General features: G+C 49.3%; 3 protein-coding genes across 5 annotated transcripts in view; 1 reads left to right on the forward strand and 2 right to left on the reverse strand.

Moving 5' to 3' along the window:
* VAMP1 (vesicle associated membrane protein 1) overlaps positions 1-17390 on the forward strand; it is a 58406-nt gene that overhangs the window by 10407 nt on the left and 30609 nt on the right. Inside the window, exons 5-6 of one of the 2 annotated variants that reach the window (XR_004965653.1) lie at positions 1284-1420; positions 1982-2264. The exons of the other annotated variant lie outside the window; for it this stretch is intronic. The gene's annotated coding sequence lies outside the window, so the exon portion shown is untranslated. Of the gene's footprint in view, positions 1-1283; positions 1421-1981; positions 2265-17390 lie in introns of those variants that run through there. 2 annotated transcript variants of the gene reach the window in all.
* Positions 96-7377, reverse strand: TAPBPL (TAP binding protein like). Of its 2 annotated transcripts, none has more exons than XM_036296464.1 (7): positions 7244-7377; positions 6285-6500; positions 5875-6147; positions 3151-3489; positions 2263-2565; positions 751-837; positions 96-553 (listed from the first exon to the last, which is right to left on the reverse strand). In XM_036296464.1, exons 1-7 carry the CDS (start codon positions 7305-7307, stop codon positions 474-476), a joined length of 1362 nt encoding a protein of 453 aa, XP_036152357.1. In that variant the 5' UTR covers positions 7308-7377; the 3' UTR covers positions 96-473. The 2 variants fall into 2 exon arrangements, with proteins under 2 accessions (XP_036152357.1, XP_036152356.1); XM_036296463.1 differs by having other exon boundaries at positions 6285-6503.
* Positions 7872-11831, reverse strand: CD27 (CD27 molecule). Its single transcript, XM_036296465.1, has 6 exons — positions 11428-11831; positions 11123-11254; positions 9279-9452; positions 8986-9072; positions 8616-8735; positions 7872-8353 (listed from the first exon to the last, which is right to left on the reverse strand). Exons 1-6 carry the CDS (start codon positions 11561-11563, stop codon positions 8229-8231), a joined length of 774 nt encoding a protein of 257 aa, XP_036152358.1. The 5' UTR covers positions 11564-11831; the 3' UTR covers positions 7872-8228.

The following is a 17390-nucleotide window of genomic DNA, read 5'->3' on the forward strand; positions in this document are numbered from 1 at the left end:
CGAGGGCCTTTATTTCACACCTTGAACACTTTGCAGCAAGGCCCGGGACACAGCTCAGTTGGGTCCAACACGGGAAGATAGGAAAGTGGAAAAGCTTTGCCGCCAAGGGCCCAAGAGGCTTTTATTTGGATAGAGTTCAATATTTGTGTGTGGTGGCCCAACCTCTATCCCTTTGTCCCACTGCCCCTCACTTGCTCCTTTCTTAATTTCTTCCCATTTTCTGTTCCTACCACTGTACCTCAAATCTGGTTCTTGTTTTAACTTCTACCCAGACCTTCCTGATGTCCTCTGTCCTGTTTACCCCAGGCAAAGCCCAGACGGCACCTACAGCATCTCCTCCCTGACGCAGGAGGAAGGCAGAGTCCTGCACATGTTCAGAGCCAGTGCCCCAGTGATCTGTGCTTTCTTCATGCTTTTCTTGGGGTATTTTTGAGCTTTGAGGCTTGGCTTAGAGTCCTTCTGGGAGAACGTGACTACTCTTTCTTTTTACTCGGAGGCAGGAGAGTGGTTTCCCAGAGGGCCTCGGAGTCTTGGCAGACCTTGGATGAGGTAGCTAGGAGAGAACAAGAGGGAGTGAGGTTGGTTTCAGCTGTGGTAACCCCCAAAGCTGTGGGCTGTGGTGGTGGTGGGGGGCCCGGCTGGAACGTGGGATGCTTGGGCTTCATCCCTGGTCTGGGTGGGGAGGTGGTTAGCGGAGGCTGGTCTGTAAGTGAGGTGGGTCGGGCTGAGCTGAGGGCAATGGACTCTTACCTTTCCATCTCTGTAGTCCCAGGTACAGTAGTGCAAGGAGGAAGAGGGTGCTGGCAAAAAGGACTCCAAAGGCCACAGTTCTCTGCTCTGTAGGTGAGAAGAGTGCAGGCAGGAATCAGTGCGCAGGAACCAGCTCAGCCCACGCCAGCAGGAGGACAAAGGGGTGTGTGTGAGTGTGTGAGTCCCCGTGTGGGGAGCTCTTATCAAGAGTTCTGCTCTCACCCAGGAACTGGGCACACAGTAGGATTTGTACTTGCTCAAGGTTGTTGGATGTTTGTGTGTTTCTCCACACAGAATTCCTACCGTTTCCCACCTCAGGACAACATTTTTTTTTATTTTATTGTTTTGCAAGAGAAATTTAAGTTAGATAGCGGTTGGCAGTTAAACTAGGATTTTATAAATAGCTGGAGAATGATGTAAGCTGAGACAAAACCCCAGTCTCAAATAATAATGCCCAGTGCTCCTGGATGTTTACATTCTAGGTACTGATTCTTTCCTGTTTAAAAATTTTACATAATATTCTGTGGCTTCAGGATGAAGTTCCAGCTTGAAGGCCCATCAGTATCAGCCCACTAGCCCTGGTCAGCGTGCCCAATGGTTAGAGCATTGGCCTGCACACCAGAGGGTCATGGGTTCAATTCGCTGTCAAGGGCACATACCTCGGTTGCAGGTTAGTTCCCCAGCTCCAGTTGGGAGTGGGAGGCAACCCCAATCTCTCTTCTCTCCTCCTTGCTCTCACCCCTCCTTTCCACTCTCTCTACAAATTAATGGAAAAACATATCTTCACACCTCAGGTGAGGATGAAAAAGAAAAAGTGTCACCCCACTAATAGCAGTGGAGGGTTTGAGGTTCTAGTGTAATCAGGCTGCCTGATTTTTCACACTTCACCCTTTACCATTTACTAGGTCGGTGACCTTGGGCACATTACTTAACATCTGTAAGTGCCAGTTCACTCATTAATACAATGGGAGTCATGCTAAGACATGTGATCATACATCTAAGTGCTTAGCATAGTGCTCAATTCATGTCAATGCTCAGTAAATACAATTACTTCTCAAGCTTAAGGCCACTTCCCAGTTTTCCCACACACTCTCGGCTCTAGCTGTGCAGTTCCCCGAGTGCTCTTTAGGCTGCGTTATACTCGGCCTTCATACATGTCGTTCTTTCTGTCTTGGTGTTTCCTTGCCCCTCGAGCTAGCTAACTTGGTTTTCATGCCCTCCCCCTTCCCAGGTCATCTTCCCTGCCTGCCTAGTCGGTCCCTCCAACTGGGCTAAGCTCCTTAAGGGCAGGATCAGGAGTTATCCAGCCTTCATTTCCAGCACACCGCCTGGTGCCCTGGCACCTGGGGCGTACTGAAGTCTCAGGATGGTGGTGGCAGCTGTGGAGGCTGCTGCCCTGGAAAGAAGCTGAGACTGTGAATGAACATAGTGTGATGGGAAGCAGAACAAGACCAAAGATGAGCTGGAGGTAGGAGAGCCACAAGCCCAGGGTAGAGGTGGGCACCCCAGTACCTGGTGGGGCAGCCCAGGTGCTGGTCACAATGGGCTCATCCAGGGAGATGTGGGTGACCCGACAGGTGTAAGTGGCACCAGCAGAGCCAGGTTCCGCTGTCAGGGAGGAGGAGATGCTGTAGGTGCCCTCTGCGCTTTGCCGGAGGCTGGAGAAGGAGGCATCAGAGACTGGGACTGGGGCTCCACCCAGTTCTTCTCGGGTCCACGTCACAGTCACGTCCAGAGGATAATAGCCAACGATGTTGCAGATGAGAGTGGGTGGCAGAGCTTCATTTGCCAAGCCCAGTCGTACTTTGGGAGAAGCTGGAAGAAAGAATAATATTCCGAGGGGTCAATGGGACAACAGAGAAGCCTAAAGCCTTCTCTCCCTGCTGAGAGTGAGCTAGGATGTGGAGGCTGAAGTTTCATCCTCAGTGGAGTGCCAAGGGGCGGTGAGGAGTCCCCCCTGGATGCAGGCCATAAAGGAGTACGTTTTCCACAGGTAATTGAAAGACGCTAGTAAAACCAACTAATGGCGGGCTTGCTTCTTATCATCACTATAAGCAGTGACTTGAAAGGGTATCAGTGATGAAACCCTCTTCTCGATCAGGGCCACTCCCACTGCGCCTCCTGGGCTTGCTCTGCTCCTTTAGGGAGTGTGATTGGAGGCAGCCAGCAGGGCAGGGCAACCGGATCCTGGGCTGGAAAGTTTCTCGATGGACTTATCCCGAAGTGTGACAGAAGACAGTCTGATGCCCTCTGCACCTCTAGGGCGGAGATGGCATTTAGGTTGTGGGAATGCAGTCTGCCTCTCAGGAAATGCCCTTATAGTTGGACTCCACTATGGAAAACACTCCGAATAAGCATATCCCTTTCCCTCTCCCCCAGAGAAGTGAGTTCTGGCCTCACCTTGGACATGGAGCTGGATGATTTGTTGAGCTTGGTACAGAGAGGTGGTGATCTGGCAAATGTAGGTTCCCTCGTCCTTCAGAGTGAGGCTGGGTAGCGTGAGGGAGGCGTCCCCGGCCAGGAGGAGCTGCTCAGGCCCCAGGGTAGCGCCCTCTCGCTTGGCCTGCCCCTGCCCTGTGGTCCAGCTGTACACCAGCTGGCCGCTGCCTTTATGCTGCAGCCGCCACTCCACTCTGGTGAGGTCCAAGCCTGGCGTCATGGAGAAGCCGCAGTGCAGGGAGGCTGAGGATCCCCGCTGGAAAATCAGGGATGGGGTATGTGTTGTCACCTGGAACTCCACTGTGGTGAGAGAAAGAGGGGGATGTGCTCGGCGGCCGCTTGAGACCACCTGATCTGAGCCGTGGGCATGTTGTGGGTACACATCTGCCCCTCCCACCTTTCTTGGACAGTGAGGGCGGTTAGGCTCATTTCCCAAACAGATGGAACCACAAAAAAGGGGGCTCTAGAACCACATGATTTCACTCACATGTGGAATATAAAACTGAAACTTACGAACACAAACAGCAGCGTGGTGGTTGCCAGAGGGAGGGGGGTGGGGGAGGAAAAGGGGTCCAAATGTGAGGTGACAGGAGAAGATGTGACTTTGGATGGTGGGTACATGGTGCTAGAGACAGACTTTGTAAGTTAGTCACCCACACATGCAACCTGTATGTTCATGTTGACTAATGTCACTCCAATAAAATTTTATTAAAAAACAAAACAAACAACAACAAAAAAAGAAGTGGGCTCTGGAAAGGCAGTGTGACACACAAGCTGATCTTAACTATTTTGGAGTCGCCCCCGGATAATCTGAGGAAAGCTGTTGGCCTCTCGCCAGGAAGATACACATGCAAAATGGTGGGTTACTGTTGGCTCTTGGGTAAGACCCACGGGAGCAGATAAAACATTTTGGAAGCCCGATTCTTCCATGTGGCCGCTCTGTGGCCTTGGACAAGTCTCTTAGTGTTGCCAAGCTCCCCTGCCGGAGGCAAGGCTGCTGTGAAGTCTAAGTAGGAGTAAGAGTTTAAAAAGTGCACTGTACGCCCAGCCGCTGTGGCTCAGTTGGTTGGGAATCGTCCTGTGCACGGTTGCCGGTTCGATTCCTGGTGGGGGCACATACCTGGGTTGTGGGTTCAATCCCCGGTCAGGGCATGTACGGAAGGTAACCGATCGATGTTCCTCTCTCACATCACTGTTTCTCTCTCGCTCCCTCTCTAAGCATGAGGATTAAAAACTAAAATAAAAAGCACGCAGTAGTATTTGTGCCAGACATGCTAAACCTAAATCTAATGAGGAAAACAATCAGGCAGTGGGATATGCTACCAGACAAGGGCCTAGGCTCTTCAAAGACGTCAGGGCGATGAAAGACCGTTCTGGAGTAAAGGAGCCTAAAGGCACAAGACAGCGAAATGCGTGTGTGGTCCTTGCTTGAATCCTGGACTCTACAAGAACCAGAGAGCTACAAAGGACATTATTGGGGTAACTGGAGAAGTTTGAATTTGGACTTCATACTTGACGGTATTATTATCATCAATTTTTAAATATTGACCTTAAGTATGATGCTCAGTGGTGTAGCAAGGGGGACTGCCCTGGCAAATACGTTCTTAAATTCTTGACACACTGTACCCCCTTATTGTCTGCACCATGGTAGACCACCCCACCTTGGTTTGCTGAGGTGCTGGTTCTGTGATGATGGAGGATATCCCTGTCTTTGGTTATAAACCAAATGCTATAAACCACATGCTATACATGGCAGTATTTGGGGTGAAGTACTGGGATTTCTGCAGCTTTTAATTTATTCAGCAATATCTATAATGAGAATTCAGTTGATGGGACCTAGGTGTACGACATACAGGTGTTCATTACATTATTCTTTCACCTTTTGTAGGCTTAAAATATCCCAAAATAAAAAGGGACTATCTAGCTATACCAGGACTATGAGGACTCCTCTTTTCTGGTGTAGCAGGATACACTTAGGTTGGACCACAGAAAGGTCGAATGTTCTGGGGCTTTCTAAGGATAGGTGGGTAGCTCCCTAATCTTTGGACTTGGTTGTCTCCTTTTGGAGGTAAAATTGTAGATTTAATGAACCCTGGAGAAACTTATCCTCATGTCCTCAATTCCCTGCGCCCTCTGGGATGTGCTGGAGAAGGCAGGAACTGGGTTTTACTAATAATATTAATAAGGGGCAACGAACAAATTCCGAATCCCTGTGCTTTGCTCTCGTCAAACACCAGACCAGGATGGCTTTTCACTGGGAGAAAACTGGTGCTTGGCCCAGTAAGCCTACTATGAACAGCAGACATGGAATAGAGCACCACATGTCATTTCCTCAGGCAAAACAGTGAGGAGAAAGTTATCCCCGTTTTGGACCTTTTGAAAGAAAGGACTGAGGTCGAGGGGACACTTTGAGATGACATGTGGATGGAGGTGAACTTGTTCCCTCCCTTCTTCTATTTCTTGCCCAGCTGGCGTGGCTCAGTGGTTGAGCGTTGACCTATGAACCGGGAGGTCACATTTTGATTCCCAGTCAGGGCACATGCCTGAGTTGCGGGCTTGATCCCCAGTGTGGGGCCTGCAGGAGGCAGCCGATCAATGATTCTCATCATTGATTCTATCTCTCCCTCTCTGAACTCAATACAAATATATTAAAACAAAACTTTCTGCTACTTTTCATTTTCTTACCTGTAGTCAGCACAGTCCCCTGGGGGCCCAGGGGCAGGTTCAGTGTGGGGGGCATGACAGCCCTGTTCTCGGCATCCCTGAGAGCCTTCATCAGGATGGAGACCCTGGGTCCCCCTCCAGAGACCTGCAAGTTGGTGATGAACCAAGCTGCTGTCTCAACAGCCGCCTCTTGTCTGGCCTGGAGAAAATAGCGGGAGATCTCGCAGGTCACCTCCTTCTCGCTGCAGTCAGCATGGAGCAAGGCCTCTGCGTGGGGAATCTGCACCAGACTCACTGCGGGAGAAGGGTGGGCGGCACAGGGTGGACTGGATTGAGGACATGGGAAGCAGATGCAGGTGGGCGCACTGGGAACTGGGCTGTCCCAGTGGAGGGCGCCCAGCAGGACTGGGACACGGGGTGGAGGCTCTTACCTGAGGCCTCAAAGGTAACAGGTGGGTTGTCTTTGGACAGTGTGCTCACTTGGAAGTCGGTGAAGCCTTCCAGGGAGCCATCATCCAGCACTGGCACCTGCTTCAGCACCAGCAGGGCCTTCACCATGTTCTTATCGCTGGCAAAGCCTCCATGGTGCTTGCCTTCCTCCACCAAGAAGCAGTCCAAGACCACGTCCACGGCCCGCCACTGCCTTTCTGCTGCAGGGAAAAGAGTGGGCTGCAGCCACACCCTCCCGCCCAGAAAGTTACTTCTGTGCCTACTCCCTGCCCCAACTGCGGAGTCACTGGGGGTAAAGGTTGTGTTCCAGGGGCCCAGCTGTCTCTGTCCCTATCTTGTCACCCCCCAGGCCAGCTTTCTGGGAAGCACCTGCCTTTCCAGGTACTTCTTGATGCGAGTGATTTAAAGTCCTGGGTTTGCCTTGCTCCGACGGGTTTATGCTTTTACTTTCATTTCCAACCATCGAATGAAAGCTATTTTCAGGAAAAGGAGTTCTCAGCAAAGCAAATAAGTGAGCAGCATTGCCAGGGGGAGAGGCGACAGGCCATCATGCAGCCCAGGGTGTTGGCAGCCATCTTCTCTACTTGCCAGCCGACAACAGGTCTGCTCTGCTTTCTGCCCCAACATGTGGCCTTCCCCTCCCACCTCCCGATCACCTTCCTGGTGACTTCCTAGCTGGGGACCCTTTCTCTTCCAAAGGTGTCCCCTCTCCCAAGGACAACAGTCCCACCACATTCACTGTGAAGGCCCCTCTTTCTCATTTGGCTTTTCCTCCCGGGTCTCTGCCTTTCTCCCCAGCACAACTGGTTCCATTGTCAGCCACTGAGCCTTTCTCCCCTTGGGCTTAGAAGCGATTGGCTCCTCTCCCCTTGTGTAATCCAGAGGGTGGCTGTCCGCAGCTTCCCTGGCCTCACACTTCCCTCCAGCCTATCCCACTCACCCATGTCCACGGCAGCTCCGGACAGAGCCAAGCAGAGCAGCAGCCACCAGCCCTCTGTGCCCATGGGGGCTGCTCTCAGGCCCCCTCCGCTGCCCGTCTCCACCGGCTCCCTGCTGGCAAGGTCCCAGCTGGAGAAGAGGGGTCTCTCTCAACACTCCTTTCAATACTCCTTGGTGGCCAACGGCTTGTGAGTTTCTCTCCTGTCCTCCGCCTACGTCTCTTTCACTTTCACTTTGAGGAAGTGCCACTGCGGCTGCCTTCGCCTCTGGGTGAAGCCATTTCTTGCTGGTGCCAGAGTCCTGTTCACTGTTCTCCTCTCCAGCCCCACTGCCCACCCCCGTCATCCCCTGGCGATTTCAAGACCTGACTTCACTGCGTGCACCCTTCTGCTCCCCACCCTCCCCAAGAAAGTGGAGCTGTAGGGAAAGGGAGGTGGGAGGAGGAAGGGAGAGACCGAAGCTAGAAGCAGGAACCCCCTGAGTCTGGGAACCTTTTCTCATTTTCTGTTGGTGCCACACCTCCTCCCTCCCCTGCTGGGCAGGCCCCAACAGCAGACCGCAGGGGGGAAGGCTCCTCCCTCCGATCCCTGATGGAGATGGGGCTGGGAGTGGCCTGCGTTGTGAGTGGAATGTCAGAGAGGCGGCATGTGGCAGTCTGTCACTTTATTCTGCTGAGTTTGTAAATACAGCACGTGGGGCTTTCCTGGGCTTCAGTGTATTTTACAGCTGGAACCCCAGCTCTCATCCAGCACGGAGGTGAAGCTGGCTGGGCCAGCACACATCCCGCTTCCCACCCCCCACCTCCCGCTGTCCTTGTCACGCCAGTCTCAAAGGGTACTTTCTCAAGTCTGCACACAGGAAAGGGCCCTGCCAGGGTATGGTACTGAATTTGCGGTTGCTGGGTCTCATTGCCTCTGGCTGGGCAGTGGGCCGAGGTGGAGGCCAGGCCTTTTCTGCAGTGATGACCCCCTCTGGGGAGTGCCGGCTCAGAGGTAGGAAGCAGGCTCAGGCTTTCGGTAATCCTCCTGGACAGGGATGGCTTCGCCTTCCTCCTCCCTGGGACAGCTGTAGGGACAAGGCTCAGCAGGCGCCGCGTGACTTTCTCCTTTGTCTGCAGAAGCAGAAGCAGATGACTCTTGGCCAGTGGTCAGGGGAGGAGGCGAAGGAAGAGGAGATAAGCAAAGCAGGAAAGCTTGGGGAGGGCTGTCAGGAGGACCTCAGCTAAGAGGAGAGGAAGACAAGGCAGGAGCCAGGGTGGATACAGATGGAGCGAGGGAGGCTTCCAGCACGTCCCAGGCATGGGTGGCAGGGCTGCGGAGGTGAGGTGAGGTGGGGTCAGAAGCAGGACTGGAGACTTGTATTTTGTCTCTTACTTAGTCCATTTTTTCTTCGTTGATGGAGGAACAGGGCTCCGCCCATGGTGAAAACAAGGAACATTCCAGACAGGATCACGAAGATTCTGATGCACTCTGAGTTGCATAGGAACCTCTGGGCTGTGATAGGCAGGGGCCACACAAGGGTTTGGGAGAAGGGCCCAGCCCTAGATGCCTCTCACCCCAGCCCTCCCCTCATCTTTGCCTCTCTCCTCCGGCCTTCCTCTCCTCCCCCCATCATTGGACCAAGTCCTCTCTCCATCCCTAGACTCTGCTCCTCCTCCTCTTCTCCCCACTCCTAGGAGCTGGCTTCTCTCTTGGACTCTCCCATATATATTCTCTTGGAGTGGAGAATGTGGAGAAAACTCACCTGGCCGTTGAGTCGAGAGAGCTGGGGCAGGCAGCCTGAGGTCAGCCAGAGTTTGCATGTGCCTGGCTGTCCTGGCCTCCAGCAACTCTGGAAAAACAGACATAGGGTGAGCAACAGCAGGGAGCCTGCAGGGAAAGACCAGGCTGAAGGCCTAGAGGCCTGGGAAGAGTTGGATGAGATGGAAAAGCAGAGACAAGCCAACCAGGCAATTCATGTGGGGGGTGAGCTCAGACGGGGTGCTACTTGAGAGTGACCCTTACCCCAAACTGGACAAAGAGTTCCCTGGAACTTACTTTTGGTGTAAGGTAAGTGGGTGGGTTGTGGGCCGGGGGCCGATGATAGATGAGGGGTCAGCGTGGGGGTTCTAGCAGGATCACACTCGGTACACTCCTTGTCCTTGCACTCCCAGCCTGTGGGGCAGGTACACACGGCATTGGCGGTGGGGGTGCAGTTTCGAATGAGATGACCTGGAGACAGAGGCGGCGGGAGGAATAGAAGACACTCAGGCCTCACGACCTGCAAGCCCCCCTTGCTTAATCCTCTCCCCCAGGCCCACCCCACCCACACAGAGGCTGGCCTCTCTCTCAACACCACCCAGTCCCTTTGCCATTAGTATTATTGTTATTAAGAAAAAGAAACTTGGACCTTTTAGAAAATTCATGGTTCAGAAAGAGACACTATGAAGAGTAGAAACAGTCTGAGATTTTTACAATTGGATTATAGAATAGAGAAGTTTGGTATCAGTTGGTCTCACAAGTATAACCAGCAGCAGGTTAAACAGAAGATGACCAGTAGGGGGTGATCATGCAGCTGTTTGTCTAAAAGAAGGGAAGGGCTAAAGAAGGGGCTGGGCCTGCTGGCCTGGCTCAGCGGTTGAGCATCCACCTATGGACCAGGAGATCACAGTTCAATTCCTTGTGAGGGCACATACCCGGGTTGTGGATGTGCAGGAGGCAGCCAATCAATGAGTCTCATCATTGATGTTTCTCTCTCTCTCTCCTTTCCTCTCTGAAATCAATAAAAATGTATATATAAAAAAAAAGAAGGGGCTGGGATTGGGTAAAAATGGATGAAATGCCATTGTTTTCAGTGATGAGTATCCAGAAATCTGGAGGTTTTTTTTCCCACCATGTGTAACATGTGCACAAAATTCTAGGCTATCTGGTACTTCTCCATCTTACAAATGGGAATACTGAGGTTGAAGAGGACCAAACTCATTCAGCCTCCTCCCTCCCAGGCCAGGCCCCTCCACTCCCCTGCTCTGTCCAGCAGCCAGGTGCTGCCTGAGTGCTTTGAGGAACGTATGGGCTGTGTCTCATAGAGAGAAAGATCATGGATTGGGCTGGGCTGGAACATAGCGAAGGGAACACAGGCTGGCTCAGTGCTGGGAGAAGGCTTTCTGGTGGGGCCTGCAGAGGGACTGGGGCAGGTTTTGAATTTTAAAAGTCCAACCCTGCTGGGGTTGCTGTCAAGAAGAGAAAAACGGCTGTTAATGGTCACATTTTTAAGTTACGTGGACTGGGGAACGCTTCTTGTGTATGCAAGCTGTTGCTGTTTGATTTGCAATGGCAAAACCTTTTTTATTTAGTTAATTTTTTAAAGAACACAGTGTTAAAAGCCCAGTGAGACCAAACACATTTTAAAGGCAAGTAGTGGAATAGCTCAGCTAAGTCGTCCGTCCTCACAAGTGTCGTGCCGCAGGGCACCTGTTCAAAGGGTCCCCGTTAAAACCTGCCACTCCTTGTGCACTGGCACCTCCTCATTCCTGAAATCCCAGCTACTGTGGAGGAATAATAAAAGGATTCCGAACACAGCCACAGATATTACACTTCCTACTTTAAAAAAATAAAAGAAAGTACGAAATTTCATTTGTGTGTGTGGCTGAAATCAGGGGTTCTAGAGCCACTTCCTCTTTTTTAGTGTCTTGATGCCAACCATGGACCCGTTCTCAGCGGTCCCTTGGATTTTGCCTACTCTTTCCCTAAACACTCGAGTTCTCTTCATATCAGCATCCCTGCTCCCCGGTGCCCCATTTCCCCAGCATTGGCTCCCTTGCCCTAGCCTTGAACTCTACCCCCTCTTTGCTCCTCCACACCCAGCTCTGCCACCTTGCTCCCCGGATGCTTGCCCATCTCACCGGAGTGACAGTGCCGGCAGCTCTCGCAGTGGGGCCGGGCGTTGTGGTCTGGTGAGAAGGAGACCCCCGGTATACACGGTTCACACTGAGCAGCCGCTCTCTGCTGGTCGCAGTGCTTCTTGAGGAACGTTCCTGTGAGCAGAGGTCCAGGGTCAAGGCTGCTTCTCTGCCCTCTGCAAGGTGGTGCCTCGGGCACTGCAGGATTCCTCCCCCTGCTGGAGCGCAGACTCCCGTTCTGCTGCTCTTCCCCCCAATCCCAGTCCTCTCCCATATCAGCCTGCCCCTGGCAAGGCGTCCTCTCTTACCTGGCTCACACATCTGGCAGCACAGTTTCTTCTGAGCCCGGTAGTGCTTCTCTGGGCAGCTATTGGGGGCTGGGGTAGCTGAGAGCCCTGCCAGAGCCCCCAGAACCCACAGCCAGCAGGAAGGTGGCCAGGCCATGGCTCCTGCCCGGGAAGCTAACTGCTGGCCTCTACACTGGGCGCCGTTTCCTCCTCTTTGCACCTCCTGGGCAGCAGCTGCGGGTCTCCGTGTAGTCCTGCTTCAGGTGGCAAGCTACCTTTTGATGGCAGTTGAAGCTCTACTGTGACTGTTTTTTGTTGTTGTTGTTTGTTTGTCTTTTCAGCAGCAACCTCTTACTCCTCCACCCTTTTTTCGTGCTGGGTGCTGGGGAGAGTCGTTAAAGGGCAAACTCTGTCAGAAGACCTGCTGCTCTTCAAAGTCACCCCCCTCCTCCCCCCCAACATGCAGCTTCTCCGTTTCCGTCTCTGCTTGGTGCCCGTGAAGAATGTAACCCATGTACGCCCGCCTCTTTTATACAGCGTTGAGCATGCAGTCACCCGCCTCTCATTCACACACTTGTACTCAAAGGTGCCCACATTACGGCCCTGTTCACAGGTACAAGCTAATTGGCACGTCCCTTCTGCCCTCTCCGCAGAGGATAAATTAATTTTTTTCACAGAGATAAGCAATGCAGAGAAGGAAGGGGAACAGGAACTGAGGATCTGAAACAGGGTCAGGTGAATTTTAGAACTGAGAAGTTTTCAGGTTTGGGGAAGGAACTAGCACCACAAGACACCTTCACGGGCAGGGGTAGCAATCGCAGTCCAGTGCAGTATTTCTGCAGCAGGACGGTTGACTATTCATGCTAAGTGGGGTGAATAATGGCCATGACTAGCCTTGGTTTTATGGCCAAAAGAGTTTGTGATGGAAGCGTTAAAATGGCATCCAAGGGACGTAAACCTCTGTCACGCTCTGCGCTAGATCACACATGACCTCATTTAGTGTTCCTGCCAGTCTGTGATACAGGTATCACCCACTGCCCATCTGTCCTTCCCTCCTCACCCCACTAGCACCTTCATCTTCCCCTTGCCACCTCTGACTGTGTCAGTTGCTGAAGTCCTGGAGCCCCCAGGGCCTCTCCCCCATAAGCCTTGGGCACTGAGGTTAAAGGTCCATGCCTGTGAGTCATCTCGTCCCTACTTCTATGGTTTGGGGAATATTGGACATAGCTGGACTTTCCCCTCTGAGTTCTAGGAACTTATGGGTCAGACGGCTGTCCCCTCCTTTTTCCCTGAGGAATGAGGCGTGGGTGCCTCATTTCTCTAGGGCCTCGAGTCTAGGCTATTTTTCACTCAGGGGCTTTGCAGTTGTTTTCACAGGTCTTGTAAAATGTCACACCCCTGTGATTTCACTTGCTATATTGGTTCTCTGTCTTACTCTTTCATTTCCTTTCTCTTCATTTTTTCCATCCCCTTGCCCTTCCCCGACCCCCTCAAGTCTTCAGGTGGTCCTGTCTACTGGGGAGCCATATATGGGTGTGATTTGAATAGCTACTTATGCAAAAACCTTCATTTTCACTGTTGGGCAGGGTGCCTGAATTCCCATCTCAGAATGTTAACTTTGGGATCTGAGGATTTTGCGGTCGCTAACAGTCCTGCCCCATTCTCAGGTGATGGTCAATTTCTCTACTGTTAATTTTCAACATCAAGGAGGCCATGGAGAGGTGGGATCCTGTGGGGATGGACGTGACCCCAGAGGAATGATGAGTTGGGGGCTTTTAAGGAGAAACTTGCCGCAGGGGGACTTGGAGGACACAGAAGACTAACAACCTTGACTAGAGACCCTGAGCTGCTCACTCACATGAGTCTGTGTTTTCTGTGCCAAAGCCCATGCCCCCTCTTCTACTCATCACTTCTCTGTGGGGGAGAGGGCAAGAGAAGGGTCTGCCTGGCTCTCCTGGAGGACCCCTGGTTGGGAGAAGGAGAGCCACGTTTCTAGATCTTACTATTCTCCTGCCTTCTGTGATGCAAAAGTTGCATCAACTTTTGGTGAGCATTAGCCTGTCCTAGGCTGGCTTCCTGGACAGTCTACAGGCTCTGAAAGTGCAACCTGCTGATCTTTCCCTCAAAATCTTCCATCACCTCTTTTTCTTTGGGGTTCAGCTCCCCACAGTTGTCTGGCACAGATATGTGGTGTTTTTCAACAACTCCCTCCTTTTCTTACATCTTCAGAGACAGACCCACCGAAGCCTCTCTTTTGATGACTTTCATTACTTTTGAGGGGTCCTGACCAAACCCTCAGTCCGGCTGTTTCCTTAACCTTTGCCCTACCACAGGTCCTAAATTTGGGATACAGTCCTTTCTTGAATTTTCCTATAAACCAGCTGTAAACAGAAGGTTGTTAGGTGTGCAACATTTTTACAGAAGTTTTATATATCATAAGGATACCACTTAAAATAGTATTTGGCATATTCCTGTTCTTTTTTTTTTTAGATTTTTTAAAATTACAGTTGACATACATTATTATATTAGTTTCAGGTGTATACCCCAGTGATTAGACATTACATAACTTATATATGATCATCCCAATAAACTTCGCACCCGTCTGGCACCATACATAGTTATCAGAATACTATTGACTATATTCTCTATGCTGTACTTTACAACCCCATGACTATTCTGTAACAATCAATTGTACTTCTTAATCCCTTCACCTTTTTCATCCAACCCCCCAACCCTTTCCCATCTGGCAACCACAAAATGTTTTCTGTATCTATGAGTCTGTTTCTGTTCTGCTTGTTTATTTTATTTTTTAGATTCAATTGTTAATAGAGATGTTTTTATTGCCATTTTGTTCATATTTCTCCTCCTCCTCCTCCTCCTCCTCCTCCTCCTCCTCCTCCTCCTCCTCCTCCCCTTCCTCCTCCTCCTCCTCCTCACCCTTAATATTTCATGGTGATGGATTCCTTTAGCTTTTTCTTGTCCGGGAAGCTCTTAATCTGCCCTTCAATTCCAAATAATAGCTTTGCTGGCTAGAGTAATCTTGGTTCCTTGCTTTTCATCACTTTGAATATGTCTTGCCAGTCCCTTCTGGTCTGCAAAGTTTCTGTTGAGAAATCAGCCGACAGTCTTATGGGAGCTCCCTAGCGGGTAACTAACTGCTTTTCTCTTGCTGCTTTTAAGATTCTCTCTTTGTCTTTAACTTTTGGCATTTTAATTATGATGTGCCTTAGTGTGGTTCTCTTCGGGTTTATCTTGTTGGGGAGTCTATGCGCTTCCTTGACCTGGATGTCTATTTTCTTCAGTAAGTTAGGGAAATTTTCTGTCATTATTTTTTCAAATAGGTTTTTAATTTATTGCTTTCTCTCTTCTCCTTCTGGCACCCCCATGATGCGAATGTTGGTACACTTTAAGTTGACCCAGAGGTTCTTATACTACCCTCATTTTTAAAAATTCTTTTCTCTCTCTCTCTCTCTCTCTCTCTCTCTGCTTGGGTGTTTTCTGCTTCCTTATCTTCCCAATTTCTGATTTGATTCTCTGCTTGCATATTTTTGTTCTTAATGGTCCTTTCCACCCCTGAGATTGATCAGTGTTCTAGTTACCCTACAAAGCAGTAAAGGCACTGGCCATCTTGCTGACACCTCTCTCCTCTCCTCCTTCCTTTTTTCTGGTCCCAGATTAACTTTCAGAAATATGTCAGGCATCATATCTCATCTCTCTTCAGCCCCTAATCCCAAAATCAATCTTGGCTCTTTATAAATCAATAACCAGAATCAAAGTACTCCATGGAATTAAACTCTCTTCAAGATGTTTCCTTAGAAGGAAATTTTGTTATATTACATAGATGTCAGAAATCACTGTTTGTGATCCTTATCAACCAAACCCTTTAGTTTTTCTAGCCTTCTTTGTCTCTCACTCCATTTCTTATTTCTCCATTCCCGTTTTCTTTGATGACCCCAGCCTCTCCCCCACTGCTTTAGATCCTCCTTCCCAGAGAGCCTTTAGAGAACAGCTGGGCAGGAAAGTTGGGTGGACTGATTAACAAGGGTCTGGTTACTCATGTCCCCATTCTGTAATTTGCATTCCTGGGGCTCCCCAGTCTGGGTCTCAGGGGGACTCTGCTGTGGGCATTTCTTTCCATCTCTGATCACTTTCAGCCACAGCTCCTAGTATCTCCTAGCATGTAAGGCACTCACTATATATTAGATGGTCCAGTCTTAGCCTTGTTCCTTGACGGTTCTATCCACAATTATAAAATTGAAATTTTAGGGATCCCAGGCCACATTGACCTCCTAAATTCTACTTCTCATTCACTTGACAAGTATTTGTTGCAAATCCATTCATTCCAGGTACCAATTAAGTAATAGGACACAAAGGTGAAAAAAAATAAACACATGATTTCTGCCCTCGTGGAGTTGAGACAACAGTGAGAGAGTCAGACACTGATAAAATAACCTCACAAGACAAATGTAAAGTTATTAGTAATGGTCATTATTCAGCACCATGAAGGGGAGAGTCAGGGTGCAATATAGGTGCCTGACCATTAATAGGGGGGTTCAGTGCTTCAACCAGGAAGCAAAGTTTAACTGAGAGATGTGCAGATCTGACAGCTCTCACCTCTGGAAAATTGTTTCTTCCTTTGGTTTCTAGATATCACCCTATTCTTCCTTTGACCACTTCTATTCTTTGATCAATGATAAATTTTCTCATATACAGATTTTACAAATTAGGGATGATCTGTTCCTTCAAGGCCTGGAGTGTGTGTGTGTGTGTGTGTGTGTGTGTGTGTGTGTGTGTATTTTGAGTGTAGATTTTTTCACTGCTGATTATTCTAGAGTCAGTTTCAGTAGGTTATATTTTACCAGAAAACTGTCTATTGAATTTGTTTCATATTAATGGGCATAAATGTTTAAAGTCATCATAAGATCTGCAGTTATTTCCCCCTTTTCACTCCCAATATTATTTATTTATAATTTTCTCATTTTTTCTTGATACATTTTGCCAGAAATATGTCTAATTTATTAATTGCTTCAAAGAACCACCTTTTGATTTTGTGTTTCCTTATTATTTCCTTCTCTGTTTTATTTTACACTTTGATCTAATTTTTAAAAAAATATATTTTATTGATTTTTACAGAGAGGAAGGGAGAGGAATAGAGAGTTAGAAACATCGATGAGAGAGAAACATCGATCAGCTGCCTCCTGCACACTCCCCACTGGGAATGTGCCCACAACCAAGGTACATGCCCTTGACCAGAATCAAACCTGGGACCCTTGAGTTCGCAGGCCGATGCTCTATCTGCTGAGCCAAACCGGTAAGGGCTTGATCTAATTTTTAAATTATTTTCTTTCTTTTACTGTCCTTAGGTTTATTCTGCATTATTTTTCTAACTTCTTGAATTGGATGCTTGGTTCATTAATTAAATTTTTTCTTTTGAATATATGCATTTAAGGCCATAAACTTCCCTCTAAGAACTACTTTAGTTACATCTCATAAGTTTTGCTATATTGTGTTTTTATTATTGTCCATTTTTCTTTTTTCCCATTATATTATTATTATTTTAAGTATTCTTTTAAAATATATGTTTTTATTCATCTGAGAGAGAGAGGAAGGGAGAGGGAGAGAGAAAAAGAAACATGGATCAACTATATACTGCATGCTCCCTTCTGGGGATTGAGTCTGCAACCCAGGCATGTACCATTGACCAGGAATCAAACCGAAGACCTCTGGTTGCATGGGACAATGCTCAACCAATTGAGCCACACCGGCCAGGGCAAATACTCTTTTTTTTTTTTTTTTTTTTTGGTTTCTTTGTTAATCCTCACCCAAGGATATTTTTTTCCATTAATATTTTTAGAGAGAGTGGAAAGGAGGGGTGTAGGGGCGGGGAGAGAGAGAGAGAACATTGATTTGTTGTTCCACCCATTTATGCATTTATTCATTGGTTGATTCTTGTATGTGCCTTGACTGGGGATCAAACCCGCAAC

This window comes from Myotis myotis, unplaced genomic scaffold (genome assembly GCF_014108235.1).
Source record: "Myotis myotis isolate mMyoMyo1 unplaced genomic scaffold, mMyoMyo1.p scaffold_m19_p_3, whole genome shotgun sequence".
In the NCBI taxonomy this organism is placed as follows: domain Eukaryota; kingdom Metazoa; phylum Chordata; class Mammalia; order Chiroptera; family Vespertilionidae; genus Myotis; species Myotis myotis.